We start from the raw sequence: 23,055 nt of genomic DNA, 5'->3' as shown, positions 1-23,055 counted from the left end.
AGAGATAGCGCAAGCATGCAAGCTTTCACAATCACAGTTAAAAACGATGAACCCACCGCAGGACACAGAAGTTCATTCAGTAGGGCCTCGTAGGTCTATTAATTCTCCGAAACCCAACAACAAATGTCGTAATTATGATTGGAAACCCGGACACATTTGCCCCGCGAAAGAGAAGGAGTGTTCGAAATGTCAAAAACTTAATCACTTCGCAAACGTCTGTCATTCACTTGTGTCGATGGAAAAAAAAGGGCATTTCCCACCCGAAAAGAGAAAATGCACCACATCCAGGAAGAAGAAGATGAAGAAGACAACAACTTCTTCATAAGTTCACTCTTCATGGATATCAGTACCATACATAAAAATGAATGGTTTGCCGACATTGAAATTCGAGATAACAGTGTTCCATCCCAGCTAGACACAGATGCCAAATGTAATACCCTCACATATAAACAATTCCAAAGTCTTGATCTCAATCAAAAGCTCGAAAAATCTTCTTCCACTTTATGGTCCTATTCCGGACATCGCCTCAGTGTTAGAGGTAAAATAACAGTACCGTGCACATACAGGGATAAAACAGTTTCTCTTGTGTTCTATATTGTCGATGTAGATACAGCGTTTTGAATGGACAAGCTTGTCAGTCCTTATACCTCATTCAACGTATTCATACCTTCGACAAAACTGAATGTCCAGAATTATTCGGGGGTCACGGATGCTTACCAGGTACATATTGTATCCAACTTGAAGCAAATGCCACACCCGTTATAAACCCACCACGTCGAGTCCCTGTAGCTCTGCAAAACCGTGTAACCCATGCGCTAGACCAGGTGGAAAGCCAAGTTGTGATCGTGAAGCAAAAGGATCCAACTCCATGGGTCAACAGTATGGTTACTGTGATTAAGAATGACGAGTTACGTATATGCCTTGATCCAAGTGCTTTAAACCAAGTGATCAAACGTGAGCATTACCCGACAAAGACGTTGGAGGAGGTGATTGCTAGAATACCTAATGCACACTATTTTTCGCAATTCGATGCGAAGAACGCATATTGGCAAATACAGTTGGATGAGCCCAGTTCTCTTCTTACCACATCCAATACTCCAAAAAGGAGATATCGCTTCACTCGTTTACCATTTGGTATTTCATCGGCAAGTGAGGTGTTTCAGCGAGCAATGGAAGATGTGTTCCACGGTCTGGAAGGTGTTGAAACTGTACATGATGATATCTTAGTCTGGGGGAGTACACAAGAAGACCATGATCATCGCCTTGAAGCTATGATCAACCGTGCTAAAGAATCTGGTATCAAGTTCACACTTGATAAGGCTAAAATATGTGTTCACAAAGTGACATTTGTACTTTGATAAAGGTTTGCAGCCTACAACTGAACACATCACTGCCATTTTGGACATGCCTCCTGCAAAAAACAAATAAGACTTGCAAAGATATCTTGGATTGATTCAGTATCTGTCTAAATTTATGCCAAATTTAGTACAAGAAGCAGCACACTTAAGAGTTCTCCTGAAAAAAAGATGGCGAGTGGCACTGGGAACATGAACAGCAACAGAACTTCATGAAACTGAAACAGATAGCGGCATCTGCTCCCACACTGCGTTACTTTGACTCGTCTAAACCGGTTGTCTTGTCAAACTCACATGGTTTGGGTACTGTTCTGATGCAGCAAAACCAACCGGTATCATGTGGATCCAGAGCACTCGCAGCTACTCAGATTTGATATGCACATATAGAAAAATACCTTCTTGCGTATTGTGCTTGCATGCCAGAAATATCATGATCTCATATATGGTCAGCAAGTCACAGTTCACATAGAACATAAACCTCTTGTAGCTAAATAAAAAACCCACATTTACACGAATTGTCTCCTCCATTTCAGCGAATGCGCATGAAACTGCAACGCTGTGACCTAGATGTTGTGTATGTTCCTGGTAAACAACTAATCATGGCTGATGTTCTAAGTCGTGCTCACGTGAACATTACTGATGATAAACAGTTTGATGACAAGATAGAAATCAACAGTATTGGTAAACTACCTATCTCTCCAGAAAAATTCTGAGAATTCCAAAATACAACTTCAGATGACACTGTTCTACAAGCAATACATTATGTTGTCATGTCTGGATGGCCTGATGAAAGACACCAAGTTCCATCTAACATCCGTGATTATTGGACATAACGTGACAAAATTACAACATCAGATGGTTTGATGTTCAAGGGAAGTAAAATCATTGTACCCAAAATTCTTATGAAAGAAATGCTAACAAAATTGCACGAGTCAGATCTTGGAATTGTGAAATGTAAGCAGAGAGCCCGTGATATTCTGTTTTGGCCTGGGATGTCTACTGACATTCATAACTATGTGGCCAGATGTCGCGTTTGTGCTGACAATGCACCGTCAAACAACAAAGAACCTATGCATATTTCAGACTGTCCTGAACGACCGTGGTCCAAAATCGGTACTGACATTTTCCACCGCAGAAATAGTCACTACTTACTTTGTGTAGATTACTATAACAAGTGGATAGAAGTCCTGAAGTTGACCGATCAAACGAGCCGAGATGTTATACTGCATCTGAAAGGAGTATTTGCTAGATATGGGATACCTGATATCTGATATCTGACAATGGTCCGCAGTGTGCCAGTCGTGAATTTGCATCATTTGTCAAAGACTATGAGTTTCAGCATAAAACCTCTAATCCTCATTACCCTCAGTCAAATGGGGAGGCGGAACGAGCTGTGAAAACATATGCTCATCAAATCGACTGATTCTCACAAAGCCCTACTTGCATATCGGAACACAACCATTGAAGGACTGAATGCTTCACCGGCTCAACTCCTACAAGGTGGACGTCTTAAATGCACTCTGCCAGTTTCCAACACATTGTTGGAGCCACAACTACAACACAAGGTTCAATCTCAACTAGAAAAGCAACAGCTAAAAACAAAGTTATATTACGATCGATCGGCACGTCATGAATTATCTACTCTTACTCCTGGTCAAATGGTTCGCATGCAAGTTGGTGACACCTGGCATCCAGCTACTGTTGTTGATAAACATGCCTCTCCACGATCATATATTGTGGAAACAGATTCTGGTCATAAATACCGTCGCAACAGAAAACATTTAGCTCTGGATAGAACTCTGGAAATACCTGAAGAAGATTCTGTCGACAAGCCACAAGATTGTCCAAGTTCCATTAGACAATCCACTGAAATCCCAGATACTAGTGCTCAAACCACACCTCCAGAAGTGCCTGTTTCATTTCCGCCTACAAATGTGTTGACAGATGTTAAAAAAACAAGTAGAACAATTCGGCTACCTGTCAGATATCAGGATTAGTATGTGTGATTTGTGCTTTTAAAGGGACATTCCTGAGTTTGCTGCATTGTAAGATGTTTCCCACTTATAAAATATTTCTACGATTAAACTTACATATTAAATATATTTTCTTGTTTAGAATTTTAGTGTCTGTATATTAAATGTGTTTCTGGTCGTCAAAATTTGTAAGAAGCCCAAACTGGATTTCGTCTTTAAATAATTTCGTACGTACGAAATAAAATATATTTTAGGAAATAAAATGAATTTTAACCTAGTACAAATATTAAAACGATCAGAAACATGTTTAATATACAGCCACCAATATTTCATGCAGAAAAATATATTTGACATGTAATTACAATCGTTAAAAAGTCTGTTAGTCGATAACATCTTAAACATTGCAGCAAACTCAGGAATGTCCCTTTAAGGAAGGCCAGAATAATGCTTTTAAAGGATGAGCGTAGTCTACCCCTTTGACTACTTTATACATATGTTATTGTTTGTTGGTTAATGAGTATTTTTGTTCCAAGACTTCTCTTTAAAATAGTGATAGTAAGATTTCCATCAGACACCGAGAAACATGAAGATATAGACCTTTATAGTAACGTTAAAGTTATCACTCAATTAATAGTTAAACTCTGGTTAATGTTCCACTGTTTATTGTTACCGTAGCATTTTCTTTTTCTTTCTTTTTTAATTTTTTAATTTCTTTTAATTTTGTTAAGGGGAAAGATGTAGTGTATGTTGTATATCACCACCTATAATGACATTATTAAAACCTGGTGTGAGATTGGACTATATTGTGTATTATTATTACTGGTGTGAGACCCTACGTAACATTCATTCAACGATTCTGATGACGTAACACACAATAAATGTAGCATGGCAGAAGATGCCGTGTTTGTGTCCTTTCATTTTCAATGCACGTACTGTTCACCCCCAACAAAACATCTTAGCTAAAGCCCTGGGGCCCTATTTTCGAAGCCATCTTAGCGCTACGAAATCGTAAAACCGTCGTAGGTTGTGACGTCACTACAGCGCACGCCATAGTGACGTCATAGCTTACGATGATTTCACGATTTCGTAGGCTAAGATAGCTTCGAAAATATGGGCCCTGCAGTGTATCGATGCACATAGTCAGCACAATATATTAAATTGATTTTGTGCAAAATATCAAAGTTCTGCTTTGCATACTTTTTTGGTTATTCAACTTCAAAACGTGGGATTTGTTTTTAATCCCCCGACATGACACGAGACCATCTGAACGACAAAACCGTAACATATCAGTAGCGTAGGAAGGTGCCAAAATTGGGGGGGGGGGGGGGGGGGGGGGGGGGCGGTGGGGGGGGGGGCACAGTTTTATATTTACACTTTGACACTACTGTAAAGCAAATATAAAGCAAAATATCTGAAAAGTTGGGGGCACATGCCCCCCCCCCCCCCCCCCCGCTTCCTACGCCAGTGCATATGACCAGGGCCCAGATGTTTGAAGATATCTTAGCGCTACGATATCCTAAGACCGTCGTAGGCTATGGTATGCGTCGTTGTGACGTCACAGCTTACGACGGTTTTAGGATATCGTAGCGTTAAGATAACCTTCATGTGTGTGTGTGTGTGTGTGTGCGCGTGTATGTGTGTTGTGTATAGAATAAAAAAAGAATATAATAAAATAGATGTTTAAAGCCCCCCACCCTCAGCACGAAACTGTTAAACTACGGTAAATGCAAAACATGGTGTGTGTGTGTGTGTGTGGATGTAAGTGTGTGTCTGTGTATGTGTGTGTCTGTATGTGTGTGTATGTCTGCACACAGAACTATTCAGCAATTATACGAACAATCATGGATTTGCCATTGCAATTAAGACATAAGATTTTTAAAAGCTGGCAATGTATATACATGTATATTTTTGTATGTGAATGGACATTTTTAAAACACAAACACAGACAAAAAAAATCTACACCCTTTCCACCACTAACATTCGCAGTCTTGTTTTAAAAACCCTGATTCGGTTGGCTCTATAGCCAACGTCAGCACACTGGATTCACGAAGGTTTGGCCAAGTTACGGTACATGTTTAGGTACATCATAAATACCGGCTAAATCCCCAAATGACTAACTAACACCAACTTGACAATAGCTGTCAAAAACAATAAGATGAATTGGTAACGTACTATAATTTACAGATACAGGTCTAAAGCCACGTATTTAAACTATATGATGTTTCCTGGTGAATCGCCAATATGTTTCTAGAAATGACACGGCCAAGTCATGACGATGATTCATACAGCAATGTCAAACAAGACGTAATTATGCTGCTATGATGGTTCCTTGTCGCCCTGAAATATTTAACAGTAATACAATAGGTTCATTATAAAGTGTGGAAATTTTATTCGAGTACATTATGGTGGTGTCGTGGTTAAGCCATAGGACATAAGGCTCGTAGGTGCAGGGTTCGCAGCCCGGTACCGGCTCCCACCCAGAGCGAGTTTTGACGATTCGATGGGTAAGTGTAAGACTGCTACAACCTCTTCTCTATCTCAATAACCACTAACAACTAACTCACTGTCCTGAACAGACAGCCCATATAGCTGAGGTGTGCTTGAACCTTACTTGGATATTATCACGAAAATAAGTTGAAATGAAATGAAAAAGAACGTTTTCTTACTCAGTTTAAAAAAAATTAAAGGTACTTGGTCCGTTTTTGCAACAGTATGAATTTTTTTTTTTAAACTTACTTTCCTGCTTGAAATGAACTCTCTTTTTTTCCCCCATATATAGTTATGCATTTCTACTAATATGGCACTTCTTATATTCGTCTTCAGTTGAGATGGGTTGGGATGGGGGATTGGGATACTTCTCGCTCCAGCCAGTGTTTCATAGCTGGTGTAACAAAGGCCATGGTATGTACTATTCTGTCATGTACATTGTTTTGGACTTTTATACACGGCGATTTTCATATACTAACTATTTGTGACACCCAATAGCCGATGTGTATTTTTGTGCTGGAGTGTCGTTAAACATTCATTCATTCATTCTATAGACGGCGCAACCAAGATCACGTCGTGTGTGTTAGCTTTTCTATCATTTTAAAATTGGAAAGAAGTAAACTGAGATGTGTATGCCCCCCTCCCCACCTAGCCTCCCTCCTGCATCGACAACGCTGCCAGAGTTAAATGTAATGCTAAGAGGTTAAGACTCATTTCCTCCACTGCTCTCTGACATCACATGATATTAATTTAACTTTTTGTAAAATTTACTTGCAATACATTGTTCACTAATTTTCTTGACACTGTGAAAGGAAGGTACGTGTATATATCTAATATTGTTATGGGCGTTAATGTTTCACTCAGGTCTGAATATTAAGTCTTCTTAATTCTTTGCTTACAAGAATGTCATCATTTCAATATGACCGGGATATGTTTAAGACATTTCGTGGCGCCTGGGTAAGTCGAGGATATCAAAAACAATTTGCAAGAAATCTGAGTTAATTGCCCGGCATTAGAACCCCGCTATGTTAACGTGATATAACTGCATAAGTATTTGATGTTTTGACGTGTACGCATGGTTTGAAGTCGTAGACAGCACGTCTTCTTCGTCGTACATCTTTTAATCTTGGTAGACTCGTACACCCTCTTTACTTGCCGAGCATTGTCTAAAACCCCCAAAGCCTTATTAGGCGCGTGTGCATTGCAGTTTCAGTGGCCGGCCCGCCCCCCCCCCCCCCCCCAATATATTATATTGGAGAGCATGACTAGTTCTTCACTAAAACAAATCGCTCGCCAGTCGAGACACCCGTGCATACATTCACGCGCCAGCTTAAGCATGAGGACCAAACGTTTGCTGTATCTTGATAAATGAATGTACATGTAATTAGGTTTTTATGAAGCCAGAAAAATTATTCGAGAGTGTTCGCTATCATGAACTTGCGATTATCTGTTGCGATCCGCTTGGATCTTTATTATTATTTTTTATCTGAACTTTTGAAAATTCTACAGTTCTGCCAATCAAATTCATCGTCTCTTCTAAGGTAATAGAGTAGCGTGTTTAGATTGACAATGGCATCGTGATATATTCGATATAGGCTAAATCATATTATATTGAATCGAAAGCGACCACCCGCTAAACAAATGTCTCACCAATATTGGTTTTACATATTTTAGTATTAGAAGGACCTATTAGCTTATATGGCAATTAAAATTAAACCGGAAAAAATATGTTTAAAGTTTTACGTTGGAATGTTCGCTACTCAAGAGCTTCAAACAATACCACTCTTTACATTAAGGAGTCCGGAAAGGGAAACAACTGTTATTAAAACTTAGTATACAGACATTATTGTATTATGTGACATTCAATTCTAAATTCAGGAATCAAGCCTGTTTTCAAACCATAAATATGGGAATCGGCCCTCTTTCAACCGCATAATAACAGTCACATCAGTTCTGATTCCAACAAAATATACTTAAAAGAAAATACTCTTTTCAGTGGAAGTGGTGTCCGAGACCTACACATTTTTTGTGCACACTTCCCAGACCTTTGTTAAAAGGATAAATATATACAAGAAAACATGTTCCAAAAGTCATAAAAACACAAACTTTCAGCCCTTAAAAATCGGACAATTTTGCAACAGAAATTTTGTATCAATATTAACAAAGTAAATACCGTACCCAACAATGATAAACATGGCATCAAAAATCAGTTTTGGAACAGCATTTTACAACAACTGTTGATAGCCCGTTTGCACTGCCGTTCGAGAGCCAGACGGATGTTTGGACGGTTATAATCTCAAAGAGAGCGATTGAAACAGTCGGAACATCCGTCGAGCTCTCGAACGGCAGAGCACTGGTTACACTGCATGTTGACTGCTGTCGCAAATTTCGAAGACTGAACGTTTGATTTACGAGCTCGTACACTTATTATACATTGCCCAAGAAATGACTGCCAGATTTTTATATATGAAATCGAAAACAGAAGACAACTTAATTCTTCAAATTTGACTTTTAATAGCTTATCACGATTCACTAACAATGTAATATTAGTAGGAATTTGGTTTTAGAAAAAATACTAAAACGCAGTATAATTAAATTAAGTTTAAATAATCCTAACATATATCTAAATGTTGAGTGCTCGCTTGAGGTGCTTGCGTCGCAAGATCGAAACACCTCAGTGGATCCATTAAACTGATTTTTTCTCTCATTCCAACCAGTGCACCACAACTGATCAAAGACCATGGTATGTGTTTTACTGTCTGTGAGAAAGTGCATATAAAAGATCCCTTGCTGTACTAAGAAAAATGCAACGGGTTTCCTCTGATGACGAGTCAGAAATACCAAATGTCTGACATACAATAGCCGATGATTAATTAATAAATGTGCTCTAGTAGTGCTGTTGAACAAAAAACTAACATTTGCTTCTGAACACTGAAATTTAAACCTTAATTTAAAACTTAAGCTTTTAAAAGTCTTTTCAGTAGTCTTTTACATAAGCATTTTGCTAAAACTAACAATGCCAATAGCTTCTGCAATATGCGCAAAATAACGAATATCTCTAGCTTCAAAGCAAAAGATAAAATGTTAACTTACACTGTATGTCAAAGAACGTGATTTACTAAGATTCTGTCCAAAGGGTATATAAAACTATGGAATAAATAATATCCACAAAACGAAAAACTAATACATATACCAATACACTAATAAACTAATACAAAAAACACACAAACATGTTCCAAAATTCACCAAACACAAACTTTCAGCCCTTGACAATTTTGTATCAATATTAACAAAATAAATACCCAACAATGATAAACATGCCATTAAACATCAGTTTTGGAAGACCATTTTATAGCAACACTGTTGATAGCCACATTGCTCTGCCGTTCGAGAGCTAGACGGACGTTCGGACGATTATAATCTCAAAGAAAGCGATTGAAACCATCGGAACGTCCGTCGAGCTCTCGAACGTCAGAGCACTCGGGCTACACTGTTGACTGCTGTCGCAAATTTCGAAGAATAAACTTTAGATTTACACTTATTATACATTGGCTAAAAAATGAAACTTTTAAGTTCTACTAAGTTTGTTTACCAGATTCAAAGCTTTTTACCCCTGCGCGTGCTGTAACCTCACCGTGGTGCAGGGGTGTAACATTCTCTTTGAGAATGGCCAATACAGCACAAATTGAAGTTTAGAGTAAAATTCGGTGTCCGTAAAATTCTGTGATATTTGTATTTGTATTTTTGCACAGTTCTTTACACTGTTTTTGTTTAAACCTTGAATTTTTATATTGATGTTGATCATCACTTTATTTATTTGCATTACCATAGTTTGACACCCAATAGCCGATGTATTTTTCGTGCTGGGGTGTCGTTAAACATTCATTCATTCAAAGCTTTTTAATGCTATTGTCCACCATACGCAGTGGTCGTTTTATCTTGAGATGTGTCATCATTCTGTGCACACATTGACAGCGCTGAAGATAAGAACTCCAAGCTGAATCCAAACTATCATTTTGAAAACAGGTCCATGGAAACAATATCTGAAATGGGGGGGGGGGGGGTAGGGAGCACAATCTCTAGTGAGGGGAGCACAGTCTCCAATCGGGAGGTGAGGGTGGTGGGTACATGAAATATTTTTATATATGAAATCGAAAACAGAAGACAACTTAATTCTTCAAAGTTGACTTTTAATAGCTTATCACAATTCACTAACAACGTAATAAGAAACAATAAAATAGAAAATATACTAAAACGCAGTATAATTAAATTTAATTTAAATAATATTAACATACATCTAAATGCTTGTAAAATACCTTTGCTTCTGGACACTTCTGCTTCTAGAATTTATATATATTTTTAAGCTTTTCGGTAGTCTTTTATAAAGCTTTTCGCTAAAACTAACAAATGCCAATAGCTTCTGCAACTTTTTGCTAAAACTAACAAATGCCAGTAGCTTTTGCAGCTTTTAGCTAAAACTAATGCCAATAGCTTCTGCAGAATTTTTGCTACAACTAACAATGTCAATAGCTTCTGCAATCTGCGCAAAATACCGAATATCTATAGCTTCAAAGCAAAAGATAAAACGTTAACTTACACTGTATGTCAAAGAACGTGATTTATGACACATTTTACTTAGATTCTGTCTAAAGGGTATATAAAAAATATGGACCCATTCATACGAATAAATAATATTCAGAAAACGAAAAACTAATGAAAATACTAAAACCATAAACCAGATTGTAAAGTGCCAGAGCACAGTAAAACGAATGTGAACCACACGAAGATTAAATAATAATAATGTAAATAAGATTGGAAGATGGCAATAAAGATGAGAAATATAAAAATCATTACACTTAAGAACTTGAAATTATCTGTGTCACTGCCTGTAAATATCAGTATGTGTATGGCGGCGAGGTTGAATAAGTACTGAATTAAATTGCCTGTATGTCATTTCAGCAGTCATACGATCAACCCCACTTGGTGACCTTGCCAGTGTAAATTAGTTGTGGTCTTCATTAAACATCAATAATAAGAACACAAGTTACCTTGCTTTTAAATGAAGACTGTGTGAAACAAAAAACATATTTAAACAAACATACCCCCGAACAAAAAACAACAACAAAAAACCACAAAACCCCCCACAAAAAACAAATAGTAATAAATAAACAAATACACACACAAATATATGTCAACAATAATTAATAAATAAGACACCACAACAACTCATGAATGTTACAAAAAATAAAATAAAAACATTATTGTTTTCATTACCCTGAAATAACAAATGTAAAAAAAAAAAAAAATTGTGCATGTTATGCATGTATTGCAGTAACTTATATCACAGTTTGTATATGTTGCCATGTTATGTATATTTCAGTTACTTATAAATCACAGTTGGTGCAGGTTACCCATATATTTCAGTAACTTATCACAGTTGGTGCAAGTCATTCATATATTTCAGTAACTTATCAGTTTGTATATAACTAAAAATATTTTTCTTTGTTCAAAAACAAACAAACAAAACAGGTAAAACAGTGGAAAGAAAATGTTTCCTTGTATAAAGCCCTCTTTTCACTTAAGTACTTATTAAGAAATACATGTATAAATGAAATTTCGTAAAACTTATAAGGCAAAAATAGTCCAAAATGTAGGTCAGTTAGAATAAGGTACTCTATAATACTAATAAATTATACTTACATAAGAAATATCACCTAAGTGTTTTCTTTCTTTTGGCCACTAAATTTACATTGTTGTGCCATTATATAACAGAATATTAAAGATAAACAAGTTGATCTTTGCACATTTAGTTATTTGTATTCATGTGTAATGTATACTCACAATGATAGATATTCAAATATTAACTAATCACACACAAAACAAGATTCTCATTTATATCAGAACATCAATGAAACCGGATGAGTAAGACTTAATATCTGTCTTAAATAAAACATCTGTCTCATTATTAGGGATCAGTATGTTAAAAGATTTTATCGAATAAAGCATTTAACAAAGATAAAATACATTCACAAAAATCACATTTTGTTGAAGTTTGGATGAATAAATGTTACTTTTATTATAAAATTAAAAACAGGTTTACACAGGTTTACCCTAAAACCACATCAGCATTTTAGTTTTGACACATATTCAGAAGAAAAAGGTTTTTATCTTCTTGCTTTTTTTGAAGATGTCTTGGATTTTTCAAAATCCCAAATCCGAATTGTACCATCATCACTGCAACTAACCACACGGTCATCACATACCTGCAAAAAGTTAAACAAAAACAGTTTTACAAAACTAACAACAGCATCAAAAACTGACATCAGTTTATGCTGGTTAAGTGGAATTAAACCATGGAAAAAGTTCAGTTTAAAGCCATTGTAAAATGTTTCAGACTAACAGGGCATTTTTAATGACTTTATTACATGTTTAATTTTTTTTTTTTAGAATACCAGTGTCTGTATAGTCAATGTGATTTTGGTCATCTTAAAGGGACATTCCTGAGTTTTCTGCATTGTAAGATGTATCTGACTAATAAAATATTTTTGTAGGAAATAAAATTAAGTTTACCTAGTACAAATATTAGAACAATCAGAAACATGTTTAATATACAGCCTCTAATATTTTATGCAGAAAAATATATTTGATATGCAATTACAATCGTTAAAAAGTCTCTTTTAGTTGATAATACCTCAATAATTGCAGCAAACTCAGGAATGTCCCTTTAATGTGTGTAGTAGCTAAAACTTCATTTTATTCCTAATGCATATTTTTTGTGTGTGTGTTTTCATATGCACAAACTTATTGGGAGATAAAATCTAGTCTCAGGTTCTAGAAACATGCACACAATGAGAAAAAAACCGTGTGTATACAGACACTGATATTGCAAACAAGCAAATGCATTTCATGTGTAATTTTACTTATTGAAATTGTCCGAAATGTGTTACAATAGCAACAATAGAAGGAAGGCAATGTTTTATTTAACGACACACTCAACACATTTTATTTATGGTTATATGGCATCATACATATGGTTATGTACCACAGATACTGAGAGAGGAAACACGCTGTTGCCACTTTATGGGCTACTCTTTTCGATTAGCAGCAAGGGCTTTTTTATATGCACCATCCCACATACAGGATAGTATATACCGCAGTCTTTGTTACACCAGTTGTGGAGCACTAGCTGGAATGAGAAATAGCCAAATGGGTCCACCAACTGGATCAATTCTAGACCGACCACGCATCAAGCAAACGTTTTACTACTGGGCCCCATCCTTCAATAGCAACAAGAGTTTCTTTAAATGAAAATATTAATTTTATGGCATAATTCTGTAATGTATTGTCTGAAATATTTTGACAAGTGGGTCTTGAAATATAATCATGGCTATGATCAGACAGACTGACTGATGAACAGACAGACAGACTGATGAACAGACAGACAGACAGAAAGAGAGGCCAAACACAATGTTGCATATAATGTACTGGATAGTGATTTTTTATTTTTATTTAACGGGTTGTATTATATGGCGTTGTCTGTCTATCCATACATATGTCCATCCTTCCATCTGCCTGTCCATATGTCCATCCTTCCGTCTGCCTGTCCATATGTCCATCCTTCCGTCTGCCTGTCCATATGTCCATCCTTCCGTCTGCCTGTCCATATGTCCATCCTTCCATCTGCCTGTCCATATGTCCATCCTTCCGTCTGCCTGTCCATATGTCCATCCTTCCGTCTGCCTGTCCATATGTCCATTCATTAACTTTTATTGTCTAGGGAATATCTTCTTTATTAATTCATACAGAATCATCAAATCTTGTTGGGTTTGTGTATGTATGTATGTATGTGTCTGTGTGTGTGTGTGTGTGTGTGTTTGTGTGTGTGTATGTGTGTGTGTGTGTCTGTGTGTGTCTGTGTATGTGTGTGTGTCTGTGTGTTTGTGTGTGTGTGTGTGTGTGTGTCTGTGTGTGTGTGTGTGTCTGTGTGTGTTTGTGTATGTGTATGTGTTTGTGTGTGTCTGTGTATGTGTGTGTCTGTGTGTGTCTGTGTATGTGTGTGTGTCTGTGTGTTTGTGTGTGTGTATGTGTGTGTATGTGTGTGTCTGTGTGTGTGTGTGTGTTTTGTTTGTTTGCTTTTGTTTTTAAAAGTAGTCTCAAAGAAAGAAATGTTTTATTTAACGACGCACTCAACACATTTCATTTACGGTTATATGGCGTCAGACATATGGTTAAGGACCACACAGATTTTGAGAGGAAACCCACTGTCGTCACTACATGGGCTACTCTTTCCGATTAGCAGCAAGGGATCTTTTATTTGCGCTTCCCACAGGCAGAATAGCACAAACCATGGCCTTTGTTGAACCAGTTATGGATCAGTGGTCGGTGCAAGTGGTTTACACCTACCCATTGAGCCTTGCGGAGCACTCATTCAGGGTTTGGAGTCGGTATCTGGATTAAAAACCCTGCGCGTGCTGTAACCTCACCGTGGTGCAGGGGTGTAACATTCTCTTTGAGAATGGCCAATACAGCACAAATTGAAGTTTAGAATAGAATTCAGTGTCCGTAAAATTCTGTGATATTTGTATTTGTATTTTTGCACAGTTCTTTACACTGTTTTTGTTTAAACCTTGAATTTTTATATTGATGTTGATCATCACTTTATTTATTTACATTACCATAGTTTGACACCCAATAGCTGATGTATTTGTCGTGCTGGGGTGTTGTTAAACATTCATTCATTCATTCTGAATTAAAAATCCCATGCCTCGACTGGGATCCGAACCCAGTACCTACCAGTCTGTAGACCGATGGCCTAACCACGACGCCACCGAGGCCGGTAAGTAGTCTCAAATAACAACATTCACTGGCGTAGGAACCGGGGGAGGGAGGCAAGGGGAGCATGTGCCCCCTCACATTTCAGATATTTTGCTTTATATTTGCTTTATAATTTGTAAAAGTGTGTAAATATAAAAGTGTGCACCCCCCTCACTTTTTGGCACATTCCTATGCTCTTGCTGAACATGTTCTCCCCCCCCCCCCCAAATGCTTTAAAAATGTTTCAAACAATATTTTTTCTGTCTGTTATCAATAGGGAAAACTTTACCTTGCTCTGGTTTCACATTTATGGCAAGGGTGTGAGCAGCTTACAAACTATAACTTGGTGAAAATGTATGCCGAATATAAAAGCCTTCCATGAAGGGATTCAAGAGCTACAAGCAATTAACAGAACTCAAATGAAAACTATTATTCTACCAATTTGCATAATTATTGTGCGCGAGCCAAAGATGAGAAGCTTTAGTAACCATAATGAATTTAAATCAACCATAAAAATAAAAATATTTGGCAAGTATTTTGGGTTGAGGTTTTCTTGTAAGTAGAAGATATACAAGTACAAGCCTGTAAGAGGGGGAATGGGGGCACAATCTCTAGTGGGGGGTAGCAGTCTCTAGTGGGGGGTGGCACAAGCCAGATTTTTATCTTTATTTATATAGAGTAGAACAAACAAAATATACATCCCCCCCCCCCCCCCCCCACCCCTTCATCTCTGGTTCTTAAGGTCCTGATGTACCAGTAACAGTATAGAAGTATGCAGCTATTCAAAACCTTATTTGCTTTTTGTTATGAGTTACGGCAGCCTGTATAATTTCTATTCACAGTACCTAGTGTATGATTTTATAACTGTAATGTGAGACCAGTTTTCTTGGGCAAGAATTAATCTCATAACATTACCACAATCATTAGAAACATTAACAGTTTTTTTTCAATACTATTCACAAACACATCAAAACATAACAGAGATATCACATGGCTTCATTATCTTAAAACAGAATTCCGTCCTGATTTAAAATAATTTGCATCCCATCTGATAATTCGTGCCCACCTGACTGGTAACGGGACACCTGTACAGGTGTGTGTCAGGTGGGAGACAAAAGGTGTACATTACGGACATGACAGGCCATGAAACAGGCTTCGAATGGCATACATATTTATCTAGCATGATACATTTCACCAGTCCTTGTTGCAGAGTTATAACTACCCACGGAGTCGGTGTAAGAGGCAAGACAGTGTAAGAAGCAAGACGGAAACACTTTGGCCAGTGAGCCAGGTGCGGGGAACTGGCCCCTGTGTTTTGACAGTTTTAATTGGAGATACGTTTGTAGGCTTGAAAAAAAAAAAAAAAAAAAAAAAAAAAAAATCAAGAACAACATACAGGTGCAGTCAATTGGCCAAGATTTATGACAAATACTTGTCTTGAATGTCACACATAAGAGACCATAAGCTTGTAAGTCGCACCACAGATTGCGGGGAGATATATGTAGATTAAATGCTTCAAGTAAGTAAGATGTTGAAGTGATAACATGAAGAAAAAAAAAAATGCTTTAAAAGAAAATTCTTCACACTGTAATAATATTCACGTATCAATCAGTCCAGCATAGCTCGCACCTGTGTTTGTGTGATGTGTGTGTGGCGGCCACAGAATACACTTTGAAAAGTAATCTTAGCTCGTAGTGATGGACTTTGATAAAGGAACAATTATGCAAAGTGGTCCACAATAAATGAAAAAACGAAAGAAAAAAAAAGAAGTACATTTTCGGTACTTACTTTTAGTCTGTATACAGTACACAGCTATTACTATTAGTGTATTATTAAGTCATATATTTTGGCTCACATATTTCATTTACTAATATTCATTCACTTATTCATTTGTAGTTTTGTTCATGCTTATATCCAATTATGGTTCAAGCACACTGTCCTGGGCACACACCTCAGCTATCTGGACAAACTGTTAGTGGTTAGTGAGAGAGAAGTCGGTGTAGTGCCCTTACACCTACCCATTGAGTCGTTAAACTTGCTCTGTGTGGGAGCTGGTACCGAGAGGCGAACCCAGTACCTACCAGTCTTATGTCCGGTGGCTTAACCACGACACCTCCAAGGCCGGTTTTACTAATAATAGTAAAACCTGAGGTATATTAGTAATATACATAGATTGATCACTATTCAATAAATAATGGTTTAGTCCTATAACTGGAGCACCTCAGACAAGCACTTTTGTAACTGAGCTAGATTCCACCCTGTGCTGTACACATGGTATACTACGTAATACAGTATTAAAGTACAGTAAAACTGAAAAAAAAATCAATTGGGAATAACCTAAAACAAAAAGAAGAAAAAAAAGGGAGAAAATTTCACAGCAAATCTGGTTTCCTCATTAAAATCTAATCCCAAACATAAATCCCTAAATATACACCTGTGAACTAGTTAATTTTATTTTTATACTTATATCCAATTATTACTGTCATGGATGCTAAAGCTGTAACGATAAGATGTTACAGTATCATATCGTGATATGGGGTCCATGATATGATAATCAATTTAAGACAGCTGTATCCTGTATTACCAGGTATGCAAAAATGTACACACTTTCTACAGATGATCACAGAGATTTCTGCAAGTATGAAGCTTTGATCACAGTAAAAAGGTGTAGGATCTAGCTCAGTCGGTAGAGCACTCGCTTGAAGTGCTTTGGTCGAAGGATCGAATCTTCTTGGTGGACCCATTCTCTGAATAGGTTTTCCCCCCCATCCCAACCAGAGCACTATGGTTGTGGTATGTGCTATCCTGGGTGGGAAAGTACAATAAAAGATTCCACAGCTACCAATGAAAAAATGTGGCAGCATTCTTCTAAGACTATATATCAGAATAGTAAAATATTTGATATCCAATAACTGATTAGTAAATCAGTGTGCTCTATTAGTGGTGTTTATAACTGAACCAAACTTTAACTATAATTTTACACCACACCACTGAAGTTATATGGACTCACTCTGTGTTTAGATCTCATACTAGGATACGAATCCCTAGTACCTATAAACCTTAAACCCAGTGGCTCAACCATTTATGTCATCGCAATCGGTATGTAAAACATCAAATAGGTAAACACACATTCATCACAGACAAAAGACGCTGCAGCATAAAGATTACACTCGGCTCTGTGGAGCAAGGTAAGACTCAACATAATGGGATAGGTGACAATTTATAACAGGACGTCAAATGCTAATGTGAAGACCAGGTGTGGGAAAGCAACATATGTAGCTGTCGAGAGTTTGTGACAACACTGCATCACACATGATGTAGAACTGTGACAACAAATGACTCATTGACGATGAGATGCAGTAATTAATACACAAACCAGTGGATGCCACATTCAACACAAGTGATGGAATGTTTTTGACAGACGTGACATCCAACACATCTAAATACTTGAGCTACAAGTACACCACCGATCTGTGGTTAATTTGTTAGGAGTTTTGCTTTTGTTTTAGTTTACTAATTAACCAGAACGAAGGAATGCTTTATTTAATGACACATTCAACACATTTTAGTTACTGTTATATATGGCATCGGACATATGGTTAAGAATAATCAAAGAGGAAACCCACTGCCACTACGCAATGTGTTACTCTTTCTGATTAGACCGGCCTCGGTGGTGTCATGGTTAGGCCATCGGTCTACAGGTTGGTAAGTACTGGGTTCGGATCCTAGTCGAGGCATGGGATTTTTAATCCAGATACCGACTCCAAACCCTGAGTGAGTGCTCCGCAAGGCTCAACTGGTTCAACAAAGGCCATGGTTTGTGCTATTCTGCCTGTGGGAAGCGCAAATAAAAGATCCCTTGCTGCCTGTCATAAAAGAGTAGCCTATGTGGCGACAGCGGGTTTCCTCTAAAAAACAGTGTCAGAATGACCATATGTTTGACGTCTAATAGCTGATGATAAGATAAAAAATCAATATGCTCTAGTGGCGTCATTAAATAAAACAAACTTTACTTTTTTACTTTCTGATTAGCAGCAAGGGACCTTTCATATGCAGAATCCCACAGGCAGGAGAGTACATACCACAGATTGTCTTACACCAGTTGTGATGCACTGGTTGGAACGAGAAATACCCGGTTTGCCCCATGGGCCAATCACTAATAAAATAGAGTAACATAAGATTATAAAATTACACTTAACTAGACACAACAATAATTATGTTCAAACATCCCAAATTTTTCCCTAATATTCTGTGACTAATATAAATACAATTATTCTTTCAGTTGTATTTATATGTCTAAGTTGCTCTTTATCCACAAAAACATTCATTTTTATACCAACACTGCCATTTCTGAATATTCTTTTTACATCAACATGACTGATGTATTTCATTTGTATATCAACTCAGCTATCTTATATCATTTCTGTATCACTTTAGCCTTTGTAATTCATTTTTGTAAAAAAACAAAAACAATGTATCTTTAAATTTATATGGTAACTCGACCAGTTGAATACAAAGCAGCAATCTTGCTTCTGTACAATGTGGTAATTTATTTTATATCGACAAATATATTATAACCATTTTAATAACTAATTAGTTTTTTACATATCAATTTCCAAAACAATTCAATGTCTTTGTGACTTTAAATGATACATATTATATGATATGACCATTTTGATACCTAATTAGTTCTTTTACATACCAATTTACAAAAGAAAAACTTTCCCAAACAATTCAATGCCCTTGTGACTTTTAAATGATCAGTAATTTATTGCACAATGGAGAACTCATTAAGACTGTTAAAAACAAGTGGTGGCCATAAAAGGCGAACACTGTTAACTGTTTTTATGTGTACCTGGCCGGTGGAATTCCCATCAGTTGTACCTAGTGTACTGCGGCACACAAAGAGAATCCTTTGTTTTTCACCTGTTCAAGACATCTATATCACTCAGACTGGGGAGCTCTCCAAAGATCTCATTTGAGATTAGCTGGCCAAGGCGGAAGCCATTTGCAATGTCTGATAACAGCAGGTGTTTGGATCAAAAGTTTCCAATAAATCTGTGTTTTTGTCGGCCTCACCTGTGATTTCCTTCAACGAGTGCAATCTGTTTGAAGACATCACTTTGTATACTACAACATTCCTTGATGGAAAACAAACATCAAATAATTATTGGTGTATTGCAGTCACGAGCAGATAGAAGTGGCCAGTGTGAACACTATATCTTGTCTTAAAACAAAAATGGTTAAGAAATATTTGTTTTAGTGATGGCTATTTAGTAGTGTCTAACATGTGGTTACTTTGACACTTGGAGAGAAAGAGGAAACCTGTTTCCCCCACATATCAGGCTGCAGAATTAATATGATTCCATGCTTCCACAAATCTCTAGTTTTGGATTTGAAGTATAAGATTATGCTCTAGATGGAATCCCAAAATATCAATATTATGTCATTTTACAATTCTGGCACAATCATGAACAAAAAAAATTGTTGCAAATTCAATACCTGTATATGATATTCCTACCACAAAGCAGCAAGGAATCCTTTATGTGAATATTTCCACTTTAACTTTTATATGGAACAGCAACCCATGAGTGCATGAGTACTTTCATTATTTTTTTTTTTCACAAAACATTTACCCAGAAAATGGTAAAAAAAATACCCTCAAAGTGTTTCATCAACCATGCCTTTATCAAATTTCTAGTGAAAAACATTAAAGAAACTAAATGAAAACTAAACTAGTCTGTGACTATGGTATAGAAATATTAACGATGAGAAAGGTGATCTAGCATCAGTTATGTGATCCGAGCCAGCCAGCCCACACCTGTGCTGCTTCCCCTTGTCTACTCATCTCTTATCTCCCATCAACAGGCTTAGTACGCAAGGCTACCAGCTCACAGGTAGTCCTGTTACGGTATCCGGCGGAGACTCGACAATCACACACGGTCACAGATAATACCACAACACCTGTGGAGGATACAGGTAGAGACAAGACAAAACACACGCGGTGTAAGCAACTCCACTTGACTCCGCTGACCTCACCGTCTTAACAAGTGGAGTGTTCCGAGAGACATTTGTCTTCTGGGTGTCATCAAAAATCTTGAATGTCTATCACTACTGAATGCTGTTACATTTTTCTTCTTCGTTTTTTTTTTTTTTTTTTTTTTTTTTTTTTTTTTAATAAAGGTAAATACTTCACTTACCTAACATACAGGTGTGTTAAAAAAACAAAGAGTTAAAGTTTATTTAGTTTAAGGTCATCACTAGTAGAGCACATTGATTAACTGATCATCGACTATTGCCGGTTGTGTCAAGCATTAAAAGACTATCTATCAGAATAATCAAATTTTGATAATTCTGACACAGATACTTGAGAAAAAACATTTACCCAGATAAAACATCATGGCCTGTGAGATACGAGATCTCGGGCAGTCGTTGAGATAGAAAACAACAACAATATAGGATTCACAGAGAGGGTTTGAAAGTTAAACAACACCACTGGAGCACACTGATTTATTAATCATCGGCTAGTTTGGATGTCTAACATTTGGTCAATTTTGACATACCATGATCCAGCCCTTCTAACAAGTGATCTACGGTATGAGCTGGATCAGATCCCCAATGTGTAAAAATAAATTTTAAAATGCAAGCTTTCTGAAACAGAAGTTGCATAAATTAATTTATTTGCTATCTTTTTAAATATACCTTGCACATTCTGTAGCTGGTGTGATTATTATTTTTTTTTCTTTTGTGCTGGGGTTTGTTAAACATTTATTCATGAATGTAAAGCAGTTGTGTTTTCAATGAAAATGAAAAGTAACACATAAGTAGGTACATTACAAGTAGCCTGCCCTAGAGAGTTGGGTAGTCTAGTCTGCCTTTAAAGCCCTGACCTAGTGATGGTAACTAATCTCAACTAATGTTGTGACCTTGACCTCAAATAATGTTAAAGTTGTTTTTATTTAAAAACACCACTAGAGCACATTGATTTATTAACCATCAACCACTGAATATCAAACATTTGATAATTCTGACAAACAGCATTTGAAGAAACCTGATACATTCTTCATTTGCAAAAAGGGACCTCTTACTGATATATGCACTTTCCCACATGTAAGACAGCACACACCACAACTTTTTATACCATATGAGGGACATGTGTGATGTATCTATCTGTTATTAGTTAAATTTATGACTTAAAATAACACAAATGACTTTGTGCCATAGAAATGACAGCAAAGAAACTGATCCCCAATAACAGCTCTTTTTTTTGTTACTGTTGGGAGTCATTAATCATCCATTTATTCTTGAGGCAAATGGCATGCCAAATTACTTTGTGATAATAATAAAGAAAGAAAGACAGAAATAATAAATGAATAAGAAAGAAAGAAAACAAGAAAGAAAGAAAACAAAGAATTTGTAAAAATAATAAATATATAAAATTTCATAAATAAAATGTTAAATAAATAAATAATAAATCAAATTTAGTAAATCAAATTTTAAATAAATAATAAATCAAATTTAATAAATCAATTGCTAAATAAATGAACAAAATTTTATTCACATTTTTTTTTTCTTTCTTAAATAAATAAATTTAAAAAGCAACCATGTTTTAAAACAAATAAAAGAAATATGTTTGTGAATGACTACAATGTTTGTCTACACGTTAAGGCTGTCAAAAACCTAGAACCTAGTACACAGTGACCTGAGGCCAATATCTGCTACAGGAAATCCCACCTGTCAACCCGTGTTCCTGATGAATACCTCCAAACTCTTCACACTGGACCCACATGATAACAGTTTACAGTGTCACAGCAGCATGGAGGCCAAAAAAGAAATGATTTATGTTGTATCGTATTGCTAATTGTGAGGTGAGACCATCGAGAGCCCGGTGTCAAGACGGGCTAATTCGTGTTTGCGGGGATTGAGAGATGATACGAGAGTGGTGGTCATCCATGCTCTGTGATCAAAGTGCATGTCACCGTGGTGCAGGCAGACGTCACAACTTGATCATTATCTGATACCAATCGCCTCAAGCAGACGTCACAACTTGATCATTATCTGATACCAATCACCTTAGTCTTATCTCTCCCTCTTTCTCTCTCCCCTCCCCCCTTCTAGCAACATTCAAAGACTGTGGGGCATACCCTTTTACCCATCAGTTATTTTGGGAAGACAGACCAAAATAAAAGCATCCCTTGATCCCTCCCTGCTACAATAAGGTAGCGCTGATCCCTAGCCCTTAGAGATCCTGTGATGTTGAAATGGGAGAAAATTTGTAACATATTATGTTGAATCACATCCCTCGTTGATCAAAGGGTGGAAGGATGGAACGTCAGCAGGTCATCCCACTGTGCTTCAATACAATAATAAAAACCAAAAAAATCTGCTTCATTGTCTGAGGGTTTGGATTCTCGGTTTTAGGGTGA

The 23,055-nt window shown here is 36.9% G+C and overlaps 1 protein-coding gene across 1 annotated transcript in view; it reads right to left on the bottom strand.

Moving 5' to 3' along the window:
- Nucleotides 1-9,988: 9,988 nt before the first annotated feature.
- Nucleotides 9,989-23,055, bottom strand: part of LOC121370341 — a 73,820-nt gene continuing 60,753 nt past the window's right edge. Inside the window, exon 22 of the mRNA XM_041495493.1 lies at nucleotides 9,989-12,078. Within this exon, the coding sequence (XP_041351427.1) occupies nucleotides 11,980-12,078 (99 nt within the window). The 3' untranslated portion in view covers nucleotides 9,989-11,979. The remainder of the gene's footprint in view (nucleotides 12,079-23,055) is intronic.

Source organism: Gigantopelta aegis, chromosome 4 (genome assembly GCF_016097555.1).
Source record: "Gigantopelta aegis isolate Gae_Host chromosome 4, Gae_host_genome, whole genome shotgun sequence".
Lineage (NCBI taxonomy): Eukaryota > Metazoa > Mollusca > Gastropoda > Neomphalida > Peltospiridae > Gigantopelta > Gigantopelta aegis.
Note: the sequence above shows the minus strand (reverse complement) of the source record. Positions and strands in the feature narration are given on the sequence as shown.